We start from the raw sequence: 17988 nt of genomic DNA, 5'->3' as shown, positions 1-17988 counted from the left end.
AACACATTTGAACACTCGATATTCCTACCAGATGTTTTATCATTATTATTCTTAAAAGGACTTTTTCAAAAACTGAGAGTCAATGTTTGGTCACAAGTAGCCAAATAAGACTGGTGGAGAATTTGAAAACAATTATAAACATATGTTATGTGAAAGTGCAACTCCGAAAAATATCGGTGTGTTGCCGAGGGCTGAAAATCTCGATAATAAAGGAAAATAATAATAATAAATACTAGTGAATTTTCAAATGTAGTTACGTTTCTCCAGATTCAAATCAACGAGCTTCGTATAAATTTGAATGCTTTCCGTGTTCTAAAAAATTATCAAATAAATAAATATGCAGCTTTCATGACTAGATTTAAATGGAATATTTTAATGGAATTGTACGCAGAATTTTTGAAATATTTTCAAATTAACGTCAGTTAAATTTTAAATTCCTCCGAGAAGCTTCCCTGAACTATTTTCAAACACAGTTGTTTGTAAACACTGTGATACGAATTTAATCAGCAAAATGTTCTAAAATTCGTCTGATATTCATGTTTTTGCTTGGAAATTCCATGAATAAGTCCGCATACGAGTTGAAATGAAATTTTTCTCATCAATTCGCGAAAAAAAAAAACAACTACACCCAAACCTTATTTTACGTCCACTGTTGGCTCTTTTCATAATTTTGAAAAAAAAAATCTAATCACGATTCACGAATGTTCATTATAGGAGTTTCCAAATATATTTGTATTTAGATTTCCAGAATCACACAAACCCTTCAGAAATACGTGTAGCGGTCTTAATTGTCTAGCAATTTTGCCAAAGAGTCCACATAAATACCAATAATTCTGTAAAATTAAGTCGATGCTTATGTTTAATAGTCACAGCTTTTTTTATTATCCTAGACAAAACTTGAACTGTAAGCTTGAATGTCAGGGAGTTTTTATGATTCAGTTCACTGTCTCGACTTGTAATTCAATACTTTCGATGTTTTCCAATCGTTGAAAAAATCGCCCCCCAATTTGTATTTCTAAAATTTTCGCCCCCCTGGGCCTGATTTTCGCCACCAAGGGGGCGATTTCGCCCACTTTGGGAATCACTGATTTAGTGACATTTGTTTCACTTTCAATGTAATTCAAAAATGCAAAATTTGTTGAAAGAAAAAAAAATTGAATTTACGGTTTTTGAAACTGTACCTACAAAATGCTACTTCAGTAATATTTCAGTCCAATTTGAATGAATAGATTTTTATTCTATTCTGGGCTTACCAAAACTTTATTACGTCAATTTTTTTTTCATAATCAATAGATCACCATGCGACAGAAAATTCTAATGATTAAAATCATTAAAAGTAATCCACATATTTGCGATAATCAAAAAAAAAAGTGATGGAAAAAATATACGTTGTATCTCTTTGAAATTTCATGTTACAGATAAATTTTGGAGATTCTTCAGAAGTTGATTGAAAGACGTGATAATCATCGATCAAGTTTAAATAATTTTTAAACGCACAGATTTGCTGTTAAATGAATATCCAAGAAAACTGTTTACCTAATGCCGAAGAGAAAATCATCATTCATACCAAAACAAAACCACGATACAATTTCAGCGATATGCATGTATTGGTTAAACTAGCTTTGTACCTGCTACACCGCGCTCAAACTGGGTGTAGCATTTTATTGCACCGGTGCCTATCGGGTGTCAAAACAGAACAGTTACTGCGAATAAACGAACGGTTTCGGTGCAAGTTTGCTACACCCGGTGGCAAAGCGGTGCAGGCGGTGCAAATAAACGAATTCGACATGAGAGGATAGAATGCCGTCGCTACCCGCTCACTTGTGCGTACCTAGTTGCCTAAGCGTGTACCGTCTCAGGTGCCAATTAAAAAGCAAGACCAGTATACCGTAATCTGGCGTCGTTCCTGATGTGACCAAGGTACTCCTAGCTGGGCTGTGACACTTTGGAGGCGGTACCGAATCACTTGTACAGAGTTGCTTCCGGATGTGTGGATTTTTTTAAGAGGTCCAGCGAGGCTCACTGCACTTTTCCTCTACCCTCTACCCCTCTACTCCTCTATCTAGATAGAGGTCGGCGACTTCGCGACTTCGCCGCGAAGAAAATCTGCGCTCTCTGCACGCTCGGGAAAACTGAAGGAGCATCGCCCAAGACCGACGAAGATCGTGCTCTACTATACGCTCGACATTGGAAGTAATGTTACTTTGTAGACAACAAGGTATCAAAGTATTTTACAAATGGTTTCTCTCTTTTCGGATAATAAAATGGACTCAACATTTCATTACCCGAAAATGTCTCATGAAATACGAAATTAGTTGGTCAACTAGAGATGTTTGGAAAAACTGGTTGTCTGTGAGTAAATGATCCGATTCTCCAAATGTTTCCCTCCTCAAAAATGTTTCCTATGCCAGAATCCTTGACCTCATGTAAAGTAACAACTAAAAGGTTATCGTTTACAATAAAACAACAAATTACAAATTACAAAACAGAAATTAGGCTAGAAGACCTTGAAAGAAATTAATGGTTTTTAAAGAACTTTGAAGATCGCTGAAGATATAAATGAGGTTTCAGGTGATTTTAAGATTGTGTTCCGAGTGAAAGCTAAAATTTTATCAGTAAGGGTTTTTGTAATCTTTGATATTCGTACTTTGAACTAACGATTTACTAAAGAAAAAGAAGTTATCAAAAAAGTATGCGGATTTTACTCTATGTGATTTGTACTCACGTATCAAAATTTAGAAATCCAACAATTTTTACAAACTTAAACTATAATATTCGACGTCTTACTAATCGTTGTCTCCAGTCACTGTTTCTGGCAACGCGGTCATTAGAAGGCACCACCGAATTCCTTCTACATCAGCACTCATATTCTTCCTACTCGATCCCATCCTTCGCTTTGTGTTGCAACCAATTCCGAGAACTTGAGAAATTGGATTTATTCCACTTTCCCACAGATTGCAAATTTTCATCCCCCGCACAACGGAGCCTAATTACACTTGAATGACAGGCGAAAATTGACCACCCTCAGCAGCACTTTGGAACACTTTTACTGCCATCGTCGACGACGACGACGACGGGTCTTATGACACACCACAATCTTTTCCCTCGTTCGATGTGCAAGAACCGCTACTGCTGCTGCTGCTGCTGCCACTTCCACTTACGTCCTTGGACGATACTCCGAACAGAGATTAAGTCACCACCCTTCTCCGTTCAATATCTTCCACTGAAACTCAATTAAAAGCAATTCCTCCTCAAATTACTGGCACTCCCGAACTGAATCCACATCAGCACCACCATCAAAACTGGAATTCAATGCAAAACCCCGGAGGGTTTTCCTTGCTTCCCGTGGTGCCGTTGTCGTAAGCCCAATTCCCCCGACGACAACCAATCACAGCCCGATAAGAAGCGAATGCGAAAAATCGAACCCCGTAATCAGCCCCCCAAAAGAAACTCACTTTTTTGCACTGGATTGGAATCACTCCCAACGGAACAATTTCACCCGTTCACTATTTCACACGGTTCCACCAGTTATTTTGTTGTACCACAGGTAATTTTCCGGAGAAAACAGTTTTCTTTTCGACGACGACGACGAATTTTAATCCCGCACGAACTGACGACGACGACGAATCTTGAAATTTTGCTGCTGATGTCGTTCGTTCCTCCGCGAAGGTCGCTGACAGAGCTTTGACGTTTTGTTTTTTTTTCTTTTCGATGCAAGACGACGACCAGGGTCGTACTCACTGAGGGAAAAAGTGCATCATTTTGAAAGTGATCTAAAATTGGGTTCGGGATATTTAACCTACACTACACAGCAAAAGTCCTAATAAGTTTGAAAAATCTATTGCCCGTTGCAAAGATTTATAGATTCCGGCGCAAAAAAATATTAGGCTTATTTTGAGCGTAGGTGCAATACACGCTAACCCTCAGTTACCCAGATTGATGTCAAAGCGACCCAGACTGAGCAAAACTGCAGTTACTCTAAACTGAGTAAAGGCACCTTTACTCAAATCTGGGTTACCGATGTTGGTGGCAAAATCTGGGTAAACAATACCCAGCTCCTCCGGGGCCTTGATTTTGTTAATTTATTTCCAATTTAGATTTTGATTAAAAAGCTCTCAGTTGCCACGTGCTATTCACTTACCTGATGCTGGAAAACAGTTCCCCGGAATAATTCCACTGTTTTCCCGTCATTTATCGGCATATTTTTCGCGAAAACATTCATAGTTTCCAGCGTTCTCCTGACCGCTGCCATATTCTCAAGACGAAAAGTGACAAAGTGCCGATTACTCAGATCTTTACCCAAATTCAGTGAATCTGGGTTTTCGGGTTACCCGGACTTTGACAACTGCTAACAACATGAAAATCCGGGTCGAATCGACCCAGTCGATGGGTAGTTTTAGGTTAGCGTGTGTAACACTATTGCCAGAGGTGCGCTCAACAACGCATTGTAAAATATTTACCTGCATGCGGTCTGTTTTAATATCTGTGGGCTCACGCAACAAAAATTCACGCAATTTATTTTGTATTGTATTTATTGTATCGCGCAGGAATCTGAACAGGTGGAATCTCCGCAATATAGCGCATTTAGTTCACCACTGGACTATCACACTAGTTTTCACGAGTGCGAAAACGCTAATAAAAGTGCGCGATTGCATCAAATCAACTCGGTGTCTTCAGAGCACTTGTTCACCATAGATTGAAGAAAAGTCGCAGTTCGCAGTCCAGTGGTGAACTAAATGCGGTATATATTTGATTTATTTAGTGCTTATCCAGAGAAATCATCCAAGCTGGCGAAGTGAGGAAGACAAAGAAGACCTGTTCCGTAAACGTCAAACTGCTGCACACTTTAAAAAGTATGCACACAACCCTGCAACAAAAATAAATAGTTGAAAATTTAAATTATGTTCAATGGCATTCAGCCAGGCATTCAGCTGCATACAAAAGTGCTGGAACCGGCTGAAAAGTGGCTGAAACTACACCTAGGGGGCATCCATAAAGTATTTCACGCTTAGAGGGGAAGGGGGGTTCTGAAAGTGTGACAAGCAATGTGTTAAGTACGAGGGGGTCGACTCTTCCCGATTTTCTCGATTTCCAGTCATATCTCACAAGAATTTACATTTCTATTCATAATTACAATATAATTGATCAAATTATTTCAAAATCGATGAAAATCTTTCATATCTGAAATATCCGATAAAATCGATTTTAATTTTAGCATATCCATATCGAATCAAATATAATCCGTGCACATCCCTATTCAAGAAATGTCAAATTATTTCCCGTTTTTTTTTTTATTCAGTGAAAACAAAAACATTGAGATATTTTTATTTCTATCTTTCTTCTTTCAATTTGCCAAAAAGTACCTGGTATTATACGTGATGTAATTTGAAGTAAGTTTTTGGTCTCACTGTTGATTTTGCTGAATTTTGTAATGTTTCTCTTTTTTAATTTTGCGATAAGATGTTCCCATCAGAGCACCAATAATAGCTACATCGTGTGTGAATTTACTTTTGCTACGCCTGCCAGTAATTGTTCTTCAAAACAACTTCTGCTCGAATTAGTGGGACGCAGAAACATTCCGGAATCCTACATCAATGAAACACGAGACGAAACGTTTTGTGCTGTGAATTTGCCTGCAGCTGGCTGGATCCGACGTTAAAATCTATCGGCGATACCACGACGCAGAAATCGACCAACATGATAAGGACAAGCATGATCCCTCAAATGTATTGGACCCGGATAGACTGTCATTTCTTCGGATATGTTGAATCGATATGGGAGGAAAAGTGCTGTGAAATCAGTATACAATAATCGACTGATTATCACGTTTCTGTCTTTCAATCAAACACCTCAACTGGAGGAATGTCGTGATGGCTTATGTGGCCGCATGCAGGTGATCAATCCGATTAATATTAGGCGCCGTCCACAAATTACGTAATGCTGAAGAAGGAGGGCTGAAATATGATCGAGCGTTACGAGCGTTCATACAAAAGATTTAGGATAATACAAATGCCGATATGTAAAAAATGGATGCTGTCTCACGAGATAACTTTCCTGAAATTGGTATTCAATAGGGGTACCATTGAGCACTTCAGTCAGAGGCGATTCTTAACCAGACTTGACACCGTACCAAATAGCGAGCTGCAAATTGCGTGCAGTGAAAAGTGACAGGGTCTATTCCGGATGGCGCTCGATAAGAAAAAATGTTATACAAATATAGGTAAATTATAAAATAAAACAACCCTCATCCTTCCTTACATGTCATTATTTTTGTATGAAATCCCCAATATTTTTGTAAGGTTACCTCTTTTGAACCTCAATCTACCCGCTTAAAGCATGACGTTCCTATTTTCCTATGTGATATTTCAATAAAATTGTTTTTATTACTACAATTCTAAGATTTTGTATATTTCCGACGAAACCCGAACTTAGTTGATAAATTTTATTAAATCGGTCCATTTTCAAGTACATTCTGATTCTGAATTTCGTGTTTTTTTTTTCGCTGTGTTAAGTTTTTCAAATAGCGTAGTTTTTGACACATTGCAGTCTAGTTATGATTTTTTTAAGTTCAAAGATAGTTACCTCTTTTTGAATTAATCAAAATATGGGAACGGGCCCGTCCATATAAGCCTTGATATAGGCAGCTGAATCTTTTCCGTACAATAATAACCCTGCGCTTACTTCAGGTCTCGTTAGGTGGCTTTTATAATTTTCTATCTGTATACAGATTTTTTCACTATTATCCAATAGCTCCAATATGTAATCCCCGTCAATAAACGATAATTCAAAAAACGACCCCTTTGTTCCTAATCCTCTTGCGAAAGCTTCCTCAGGACACCTAATAGGAGCACTTGTTCGTGAATAACTTGTTCTTTTGCCACTCAAATATATAAAACCGTATACATTACATACGAGAAGTTTTGAAGTATAACTAATCAAAACCCACTCTCCTATTCTTATATCCTGGAGTGGTATGTTTTGAAATATCGCTACGAAATTCTCATTTTTGTGCAACTCTTTGAATCTTTGCAACCGGTCGGGCGAAACTCTTTCCGTTTCCGATTGAAGCATCCATATAAAAGTCGATTTTTTCACGTGAACAATCTTACCATTTTTGTTGCGAATTTTAAACGTGTTTCTTTTGTTGAAACCAGAAGCATCTTTAACATGCAGCTGCACATCAGTACCTGTCAAAAGTTCTTCACAATCATACACTAAGTCTTCATCACTATCTCTAATGACTTCACATGGTTCATCGGGTACAGGCACAAATTCAAAGTTTCCAGTTTGTGGATCTGGCTTTGTTTTAGGCTTTCGTATGTATATACACTCTTTGAAAGAATCAACGCTTAGTTTTACTCCAAGTGACTTGAGAAGACGTTTCGCTTCGATTTCTGCCTTCTGAACTACATTCGATATTTGTATGTTCGTTGGTAACTGCGAATGTTTGCTGCTCTTTTCTTGGTTCTTTAAACGAGGAAAAGTGAAGTTATCTTTTTGTTTGTACATGATATCAGTTTTAGCTTCGATCCGGTTAAGCCTTGACTCAAATGTCTTCATATCAAAATTTACAACAGTTGATTCGGTAGATGAAAATGATCGAGCAGAACGGAAGAAACTTTCACATGCTTGACTCTGCCACAACGTAATATCCAAATCATATCCTTTTTCCCGGCAAAGAATAATGGAATTTATCAAAGCGTGCGCATTGATCTCTAATCCCCAATAAGCGTTGGTAGTAATGCAATGCTGTATATGCTTGTGTTTAGACACACACGACCTGCGCCATGCACGCATGAAGAAAAGTCCACACCTGAAATTATTGATTAAGAATATTTCAATATTAATTCACATGTTTGCATCTCATTATCATGATTATGCTGATGTATGCTGCCTATGATCGCATATCAGTCCCATATTTGCTGGGACAGTTACGCGATTATAGGTAGTATAGTGTTCATATTTTATTGTACCTAATTGTCGTCATATTGTCCGTGTAGTTGGAACCCGGAATTTTCGACTAGCGAAGTTGGATTTTTCTCGAAATCCGTGCGTCGGACCTAACTTCGGAAGTGGTGCGCTGTATAGCAGACCAGGTTTACTATACAGCGCACCACTTCCGAAGTTAGGTCCGACGCATGGATTTGGAGGAAAATCCAACTTCGCTAGTGAAAAACTCCGATTTTCAACTAAATTGAGAATAGTTTCCACCAAGGTTTCAACAGTCGCATCCGTACAAGCAAGCGTGGAGAAACGAAAAAAAATTAATATGATTATACCACAGACAAATGGTATGGTATAAGCCATGGTTTCCCAAACTGTGGGTCGCGACCCCCCAGGGGGGTCGCCGGCCTTCATTCAGGGGGTCGCGAGGGACAGTCGAATATTTTACTGTAACAGACAACAAATGGGAGAATTTCTATGGTGGGTCGCGAAAAGTACGTCTGCTGGCCAAAGGGGGTCGCCACACCTGCAAGTTTGGGAACCTATGGTATAAGCTACATAGGGTGACGAAGGGTATTATCGGCAGGTTTGTTCTCTTCGTCATGAGGAGTTATTGTGGGCCGAATTTCCTAAAATTTGGGCATATAACTCAGCTTGGTTGGGAAGGATTTGAGGCCAACTCTGAGACCTACAGGTTTCAAAAAACCCCCCATGACGAAGAGAACAAAACTGCCGAAAATACGTAAGTTCCCCTATAATGTACCATTACTGGTCTAAAAATAAGCTGTTTTGGTGTACAGTAGACGTTCGGTCGGTGCAAACGGTTTACCTGCAATGCTTTTTAACTGCAAGTCCGGTAAGTGCAACAAATTTGCAGTTATCGCACCGCTATCCGTCAAAACGGTGCGCCAAGTTAGCCCAAATGAACAATCGAATGAATTTTTCGTTCATTTAACGTCAATTGATGGGTTGTTGACGGCTATCTGACGTTGCAGTTATCGAATTTTGTTCGCTAACTGAAACTTAAACATGTTGCAGTTATCGAATGTCTACAGTAACTGTACGCAGTCGAAAGTTATAAAAAAATGGTGTGACCAAATTTTGACCGTACCACCCTTTACTTATTTTTGCGTTCTTTTAACGCATTTTTTAGGTAATCTGTTTTTTTTTTCGTGTAAAGGTAAAGCTTAACTCACCAGACATTGAACACTCTATCCTCTGTTGTCATATCGTCATTCATAAAAGATTGCATGATATTGTTCATCAACTCCAAATAGATTGCAGTGGCAAGACTTTCGGGAATAGTTGTACGCAATAAATTTATGACTCTCGGTTGTGTAATCTTTTGAACAGGCTTGAACTTCATCTTGTCGGATGTGTCCAAATCCGATGGAGTAAGCCCATGCTGGTCTCTTGGTAATGCAAGCAGCTGCACCAGGTGTGCCCTTGATACCACATAGGAACCTTAAAAAAAGTGAAGTGTGTTATGTTAAAAATTCTTTTATTTTTCAAGTACAAGTACCAATTATCAGCTGTTTGTCTACTCTCATTATTCGCATTCTCAATTTATTTATGAGGTGTGTCGGGTCTTGAATGCATATGTTGTTCGTCGTATATTTGCATGTATACCACGCTCCGAAAGGGTTCGAATCTGTATTAGGTATATCCATTTTTTGCAGCATAGATTGCACCAATCGGGCGTCACCATCGGATGCCCGACAAGCCAGTGTAATTCCTACTTTTTCACATTCCTTTTCGGTGAATGCCCATCGTCGCAGCACATCTTCTGTTTTGAATTTGTTGTCTGAGCAGGTATACATTAGACAGAAAGGTCTCGAATCGGATGACAATGGCTGAGCCATTACAACATACAAGTTGCGCCCAATGCTGTATTTCTCAAGATACTCCATTACCTTCTTGGGACTGGTTGCAGTGAAGAAGTTCTCAATTGGCATACCATATTGGTTCAGTGGCGGCACTAGTCCATATACCGTGTTTTTGGTAATATCATAACCAATTCCACCAGTAATTCTGGTGGCGTCCTCGCTAAGGACAAACGCTTTCGGAAAGTTGTTAATTTGAAGAAACTTGGCGAAATCATCCATCCTTAAACGATCTGGTTCTACTCCGAATGTTAATTTGTGCAAATACCTTTGACATGTTCGGATATCGGGTGCTACGCTATTTGCTTGCTCAAACTCGTACATTGCCCGACCACCTTGTATATATTTGTAGGTAAAATAATCCATCTCAGCAGTCGTGTACCGCCGCCCTTTTGGTGGCTTAGATTCCAACCGATCGGAACATTTGGATAAGATGGATATAATCGTGTCGGATTTGTTGGCCATCTCGTTAACACTGCGGTCGGCCTCACCGCAGTGTTTTGCTAGTTTAACTGGTTATTAATCGAGTATGCCAACGGATCTGCGTACTGGGGTTGGGCCTCAATTTGAAGAAGAAAAGTGTGTCCTTTAGGAGATTCGATTTCATTGTACAGCTGTAGGTCTTCGTTCTCTTGATCCTCGTTCTTCAGCTCGTCATACTGCTGCACTCGCGCCGAACCGAGTATTGCCTGTTTGGGTTGATCAAGCTGAGTAACTTCGCTTGATTCCAGCCAGTCTTCTTGTAACGTTTGTTGGGGTGAGCTTGACCCGAAAGACTGATAGTTTGGCATCACATTCTCCGAGTTCTCTACAGGATATGGCCTTTTTAGCGTGTCTTTATGGGGACGCTCTTTCGGGCACGGAGCGGAGAAATGTTTTGCACGTACGTGTGTCGAAAAGTTCGATATCTTCCATGTTCCAGTTGCTTCGGGTCGGATTAGAACCCTCGCGGCACAAAATGGACATGGCACCGACGCTTTCAGTCCAGTGCTGTCTTTTGAGAGGATTATGTCCGTGCTGGATAGGTCCTTAAGCCAACACATATTCTCTGCACCGTACCTATAAAAACATACAAATATATACACAATTAGAGCTTAAAAATGATATTTCACGCATACTTTTTTTCGAAGAAATCGACGATTTTGTTTTTCAGAGTTGAGGCCTGAGATGACGCCGACGCACCCGAGGAAGTGGCTTGCTCGTTCGTCACTTGACCGCGCAGCATCGACCTGCTGAATTTTGATATCCCATGGTCCTTCACCGCGGCACCGATCATTTTTAAAATGCTGCGCTCACCGGCAGAAAACGAGAACGTTTTTAGTTCTCCATGATAATCCAGCAGTTTATTCCACTCTTTTTCCGTTTTGCCTGTCGTTTCCGGGAACCTCCTTATATCCGCTTCAATATCGCTGATGGCATTATCGTCCAGGAATGCCAATCCTCCATGTATATATTTTTCTTGCTCTAGCACTATTCTTATAATATCGGGTACAACACCTACTTTTTTCGATATTTCTTTCCAGAAATGATCCATTGTTGAACGCAAACACTTTAGAAGTTGTTTACAAACTGTTGGAGAGTGTCAAAGCAATCATAGATATAATTATAATAATAATTAGTTATAATAATTTAAATTTAATTTGATATTGGGTAGCAACCCATAAGCTAGTATGACACTCTTTGACCAATGCCAAATATTTGACCACTTTTGACAGAGCAAACACCTTCGTCAAAATTTAACTGTCAAAAGTGCACTGTTGAAAATGCTTTGACATACATGTGCACAACAGAAACATGTGCTCGATGAACAAATTGAGATTTGAATTATGAAAAGAAATCCACGTATTCCGGTGAGACTCGAACTCACGACTCCCAATTCGCTAGACGGGCGCTTCTATTTCTTCAAGCTATGGAGTCACTCGACTATCTCCGTCGCCAGTAGGCGTAGAACTGAACTCGATTCCATAGTCGCACATGGTTAGCTTCTTTTCACAATCCAAACCCCCTTCGGATGGGATTGGATGAACTAAAGGTGCTAGTACTCGCTTTGCCCAGACGCCAAATATTTGACCACTTTTGACAGATAAGTTTTGGCAAGTTGTTGGGCTCTCTTTGTCCCTATTCGTTTTTCGAATATTTTTGTTTGCCCGGTACATCTTGGTCAAAATTCAACAGTCAAAAGTGGTCGAACATTTGGCATTGGTCAAAGAGTGTCCTACTAGCTTAACACATACACTGTTGTGTACATGTATGTCAAAGCATTTTCAACAGTGTAATTTCCACATGGCTTGGTCATCCAAAGCAAAAATCAAGAAATTGACTTTTGCCAAAAGTGGTCAAATATTTGGCAATGGTCAAAGAGTGACATAGGGTTTTGTACCATTTGGGCAGGTGTACCTATTTTGGGCACTTGCTGCTATAAATAAGTCAATTTCAAACCCATTGATTTGATACTGTGTACCAAAAATTATGATGTTAGGTTTAATATTGACTTAATTATAGTGACAAGTGCCCAAAATAGGTACACCTGCCTAAATGGTACATGACCCTACTAGCTTTAGCTTTAGCAACGGGTAAACTAGGGTTATAAAAACCCAGCATTTTTAAAAAAATTCTCTAGTTCTAAAGTTTCCTTGAATAAAGAAGTACAGCATGGGATGTATCTAATAGAATGGGTCATCGTTTATATGGAAAAATGAAGAATTCAATGGTATCCCATCAGATCAAAGCTTTTTTGATCCCATTTCAGGACCCAAATAAGTGTGCAAAATTTGGGCACGATCGGTTATGTCTACGTTTTGCGCATCGCGTTTGAAGTTTGTATGGGATTTTACATGGGAAAACACACTTTTTTGTATTTCTCTCATGGGAAGCTCGAACTTTTCTAAAACTATGTAACCGATAAATTGAAAACATAGGCTAGGATGTCCTGAAAAACTTTGTCGAAAACCGCGAAGTGATCTAATGCTTATGAAAAAAAGTTATAGCGTTGGCATTGCTTGCCGAAACAGCATGATTTTGTTGCTATTGTTATTCCTTTACATGTTAAAACATAAACACATGCTTGTGGTTCGTTGGTTATAACTATTTTTACAAGCATCGGATCGTTTTGCGGTCTTCAACAAAGTTTTTCAGAACATCCTAGGCTATCATTTTACAGTATCGGTTGAAAAGTTTCAGACAAACTTTTTCAACTTATGACAAAAAAGCCAAAAATATTTTTTTCCATACAAAATCCCATACAAATTTCAATTGCAATGCGCAAAGTGTAGACGCAACCGATCGTGCTCAAATTTTGCACAGATACTCAGGACCCGAAACGGAACCAAAAAAGCTTTGATCTGAGAAAACGGTTCCGATGACCCACGCTAGTATCTAACGATTTGGAGGAAGAGCTGCTGAATCAAGAGTCGATACGGCAAAATCTGGAGAAGCCCACATTCAAAACCTCTATCAGCAAATCCTGGACCAGCATCGACATATAGCGGAACAAAACGCTCGGATGATGCAGATGATGGAACGTTTCGGTATTCAAGAAAACGATTCCCATCGGCCCACGAACAGTTCGGTATTCACCATCGAATCCCTGGCCTTCAACATGAGGGAGTTCATGTACGACCCGAAGAATGACCTCGTTTTCGACCGTTGGTACCGCTAGGCCGCTAGTACATCTCCCTAAAAGACGGCGCGAAGTTGCGATTGTTGCTGCGGAGCCTCAGCGTGCTTTTCCACTGCCAAGCTACCCCCGTGACTACACATTCGAGACTCTGGAGCCGACCTACTGATACCTGATACACATTCGAGGAGACAGTATAGAAACTGAAGCGTTGAATTATGTATGAATAAATCTTCATTAGTTACTTGCACTCTAAGGGTCTGTGTCAATTAGCGAATTAAAATTAATTTTCACTTAAACTTGACAGTTCGATAATTATTTCCTTAGGAAAACTGTCAAGTTTAAGTGTTGAACTGTCAAATTTAAGTAAAAATTAATTTTAATTCGCCAATTGACACAGACCCTAACTTAACTAGACGTCTCTATCAGGTTATGAGCCCGGGAATGTTTCCATAGAAACGGTCGTTGTTATCGGCCGAAAGCGAAAATTTTTCTCGAAGCAGGAAGAAAGGAAGCGAAGCGATGCCACGAACCCGGCGTTCCGGCAATATTCTGGAGCCCACAGGAAACCAGGCTGCAGGACATGGTGGCATTTCGCTTCCGGCAGTGCCGAAGCTGAAAGGACGGGAGAATTATGTCACGTGGACCTTTGCGATGCGCATGGTGATGATCCGCGAAGGCACCTGGCGCGCGGTAGATCGTCCGGACGATTTTCAAGTGGATCCGGATTTGTCAGACAGGGCGCTGGCAACCATATGTCTCAGCATTGAGCCGTACAACTATAGCCTCGTCCAGCGGTCCAAAACAGCGAAGGAAGCCTGGAACAGCTTGAAAACGGCGTTTCAAGATTGCGGGCGGTACCGGAAGATAAGCTTTTTGCGGAAATTGGCCAGGCTGGAGTTGGAAGATTGCTCGTCCGTAGAGGAGTACGTCGACGAAATAATGTCAACGAGCCACACGCTAGAAGAGATTGGGTTCGTGCTGGACGACGAATGGCTGTCGTTAATCCTGCTCATGGTAGCCATAGACCAGGAGCATTATATTGATGAGCTTTTGAAGCGATTCCGGATGGAGGAGTCAAACCCAGTATCGACACCCCTGGACGTCAATCAGAAGCTGACCAAAGCGATGAAGCCGGAGTCTGTGGAAGAAATGGAAAGGATGAAAAGTATTCTGTTCAAAGAGCTGGTTGGTGGTTTGCAATTCGTTGCACAATGCTCTCGGCCTGATATCAGCTACGCGGTAAGTGTTGTCAGCAGCTTCAGTAACGATCCGGGATCAGCACACTGGACGGCAGCGAAGCGTTTTCTACGATATCTGAAGGGGACGAAAAACCACAAGCTAGTGTACCGGGCTGATTCGGAGCAGGATTTCCAAGGCTACAGTGATGCAGATTGAGCAAACGTTGTTGAAACTCGGCGTTCAGTTTCCGGCTACGTGTTTATGCAGTTTGGCGGTGCGGTTTCATGGAGTTCGAAAAGCCAATCCACGGTAGCACTGTCTACTACTGAAGCCAAATATATGGCACTTTCATCTGCTACCCAGGAAGCGGCTTGGTGGAGAGGATTCCGTCAAGAGCTTCATGGCACCGAAATGTCAGTACCGATCAACTGCGACAACAAGAGCGTCATCAGCCTGGCGGAGAAAGATGTGTGCTACTCTTCAAGAAGCAAGCACATAGACATAAGACACCATTATGTACGAGAACAATTAGCATCTAGGGCAATTTGTTTTAACCGTATCATCAATCCTTCAGGCAGCCGATATTTTTACAAAACCTGTACCAAATTCAAAGCTGTTTGAAGAGAGAAAAATGTTAGGAATTACCGCTTAAGTGGGGATGTTAGATCATAGTAAGCGTTGAATTATGTATGAATAAATCTTCATTAGTTACTTGCACTCTAATTTGACTAGACGTCTCTATCAGAGCTTTTCGGCATACGGATCTCGTTGTTCAGCAAGCGCTACCTGTGTTTCGAGTTGGTCAAGGACGACGCCGACTATTTCCTGACGTACGCTGGAACAGTCAACAGGTGCTGCGAAGATTTCGACCTTAACAACATCACGGCGGATCAATTCCAGCGCCTGATTTTCATCTAGGGATTACGATCTTCCAAGGACGCCGTCATCCGTACGAGACTTCTTTCCAAGCTCGAGGCAAATGTGGAAGGCGAATGCACTCTGGAATCACTCATCACCGAGTGCCGCTGGACCGCTCAACGGTCGACACTTCCTGGTAGTTGTGGACGCTTTCTCCAAGTTGTCAGAAATCCGCATCGTGGGGAATCCGACGAGATCAGCAGTCGCCGAGCTCCTTAATGAAATGTTCGCACGTTTCGGTATTCCAAACGTCTTCGTTTCCGACAACGGCACCCAATTTATCGGAGCAATTTGCGACTTTGTGCAGAAAGAACGGCGTTCAGCATTTCCGTATCTCGCCGTACCACCAAGCGTACTACCCGCAGTTATATGGCCAAATGGCAAGGTTTGTTGACACCTTGAAGAGGTCGTTACGCAAAATCAACGAGGGGAAGAACCAAGGAAGAACATTTCCGAAACGCTCCAGACTTTCCTTCAAGTATACAGGACTACTCCTAAACTGTAGGACACCTTCGCAGCAGGTGCTTGGTCGGAACATCAAGACAGTTCTGGATCTCCTACATCACGATCAACCGAAGCCCGTTGTCCACAATGATCGCCAGGACGAGCAGTTTATCGAAGTCATCGGACGTCAACCACAATGGGCTCTTGGACGAGTGAAGAGGCAGCCATTGAAGAAATTTCGACATCGCTAAGAATTCTGGTGGTTATGTTTGGCCTACAATCCACGAGACCACCAGTGCAACCCCGTTGCGAGTAACCTGGAACACCAAGTTCTGGGTGGCCGAACTTGAACTTGACAAAATTTTCTCTAATTCTTCTAATTTCCTTGAATAAAGAAGTACAAACCAAAAAAAAACTCACGATGTGCGCACTTGCTGTAACTCGGTTTAAACTGTCAATGACCGACGCAGCTGATTTGTTTAAAGCCAGCAAAAGAGCTGTCATATGCGGCGTCGCGACGTCGCAGCACTTTGAGCGATATTGGGCGATTTTCAGCCGATTTTTTTAATTTTTTCGATTTTTTGAGTTATATAAGATTTTTACCATTTTGATGAGAATAGTTAGCTTAAAACGAGTTAAAATGCGCTAAAATGTCTAAAACCATGGAAAATGGAGAAAATCCGATAAAATTGATTTTATTCCAATGAAATATTTTTAATCGTCAAAAAATATGCAACCCAAAGAAAATTACGTTTTATCGCATGGTAATTGAACCAAATAGATTTGTGTCGACCCCCTCGCTTTTACCCTATAAGCTAGGGGCGAGACAAAAGGCTAAAAAAATAAAAATTATATATTTTCAACTACGGTTAATAAAAACGTCAAAAAATGAGTAAATATGTACTCCTGAACCATATATTGTGGTTTAAAACAAGAATCCCGATAAGACTTTAGGAGCCTATTCTCTCATGTTACTTTCGCCCTTATATAAATTCAATCCAGATTTATTTAATAGACCACTTCACGGCGAAATTCTATCTCTATTGCTCCTTCAGAGAGTTTAAAAACAACAGGACCAGTACCTGTCAAATTTGACAGGTGTTGGTCCTGTTGTTTTCTAATTTCCCGTAGGAGAGAAAGAGAGCGATTTCTTGATGACGTCACCGTGCAATGGGCAATAATGGATTGATGCACCAAGCGGTAAGAAGAAGTTTTGACATCCAAGCGGTGTGCCGTTTACATCCACGCTAACCTAAAACTACCCATCGACTGGGTCGATTCGACCCGGATTTTCATGTTGTTAGCAGTTGTCAAAGTCCGGGTAACCCGAAAACCCAGATTCACTGAATTTGGGTAAAGATCTGAGTAATCGGCACTTTGTCACTTTTCGTCTTGAGAATATGGCAGCGGTCAGGAGAACGCTGGAAACTATGAATGTTTTCGCGAAAAATATGCCGATAAATGACGGGAAAACAGTGGAATTATTCCGGGGAACTGTTTTCCAGCATCAGGTAAGTGAATAGCACGTGGCAACTGAGAGCTTTTTAATCAAAATCTAAATTGGAAATAAATTAACAAAATCAAGGCCCCGGAGGAGCTGGGTATTGTTTACCCAGATTTTGCCACCAACATCGGTAACCCAGATTTGAGTAAAGGTGCCTTTACTCAGTTTAGAGTAACTGCAGTTTTGCTCAGTCTGGGTCGCTTTGACATCAATCTGGGTAACTGAGGGTTAGCGTGTCCATCGACCAATCAGCGACAAGGATCTCATCGACGGCACACCGCTTGGATGTCAAACTTCTTCTTCTTTTCGCTTGGTGCATCAATCAATGCTTGAATTGAGTATTTTTTTAGATCTCATTCGTTACGGATAAATCCGCCAAACCCTTTTTCGAACTAAGAGCAATCTGTTTTCTAAACAAGCAGAGAAAATAGGTAGAGAAGCGAATAGTGTGAAGCCAAAAATACCTTATCGAACCGTCAAACTGGTATCCTATCGAA

General features: G+C 40.7%; 2 protein-coding genes and 1 long non-coding RNA gene across 3 annotated transcripts in view; 1 reads left to right on the top strand and 2 right to left on the bottom strand.

The window, feature by feature from the left end:
- The window catches only part of LOC109399217 (hyccin), a 90813-nt gene extending 87118 nt beyond the window's left edge, over nt 1–3695 (bottom strand). The window contains exon 1 of the mRNA XM_062854120.1: nt 3162–3695. The gene's annotated coding sequence lies outside the window, so the exon portion shown is untranslated. The remainder of the gene's footprint in view (nt 1–3161) is intronic.
- A 1371-nt stretch (nt 3696–5066) lies between these two features.
- Nucleotides 5067–6253, top strand: LOC115262226 (uncharacterized). Its single transcript, XR_003895207.2, has 2 exons — nt 5067–5390; nt 5461–6253. It is a non-coding gene; the product is annotated as an uncharacterized LOC115262226 (long non-coding RNA).
- A 132-nt stretch (nt 6254–6385) lies between these two features.
- LOC109621574 (uncharacterized) lies at nt 6386–10898 on the bottom strand. The gene is made up of 3 exons (XM_029864608.2): nt 9467–10898; nt 9141–9408; nt 6386–7813 (listed from the first exon to the last, which is right to left on the bottom strand). Exons 1-3 carry the CDS (start codon nt 10290–10292, stop codon nt 6598–6600), a joined length of 2310 nt encoding a protein of 769 aa, XP_029720468.2. The 5' UTR covers nt 10293–10898; the 3' UTR covers nt 6386–6597.
- Between the last annotated feature and the right edge of the window lie 7090 nt (nt 10899–17988).

Source organism: Aedes albopictus, chromosome 2, assembly GCF_035046485.1.
Source record: "Aedes albopictus strain Foshan chromosome 2, AalbF5, whole genome shotgun sequence".
NCBI lineage: Eukaryota > Metazoa > Arthropoda > Insecta > Diptera > Culicidae > Aedes > Aedes albopictus.
Note: the sequence above shows the minus strand (reverse complement) of the source record. Positions and strands in the feature narration are given on the sequence as shown.

Excerpts from the sequence above, each read along its gene's own strand:
- LOC109621574 (XM_029864608.2), bottom strand. The coding sequence starts at position 10,292 with ATGGCCAACAAATCCGACACGATTATATCCATCTTATCCAAATGTTCC. Across the intron at positions 9,409-9,466 it reads AGACAAACAGCTGATAATTG|GTTCCTATGTGGTATCAAGG; the intron begins GTACTTGTACTT and ends ACTTTTTTTAAG. Across the intron at positions 7,814-9,140 it reads GATAGAGTGTTCAATGTCTG|GTGTGGACTTTTCTTCATGC; the intron begins GTGAGTTAAGCT and ends CAATAATTTCAG.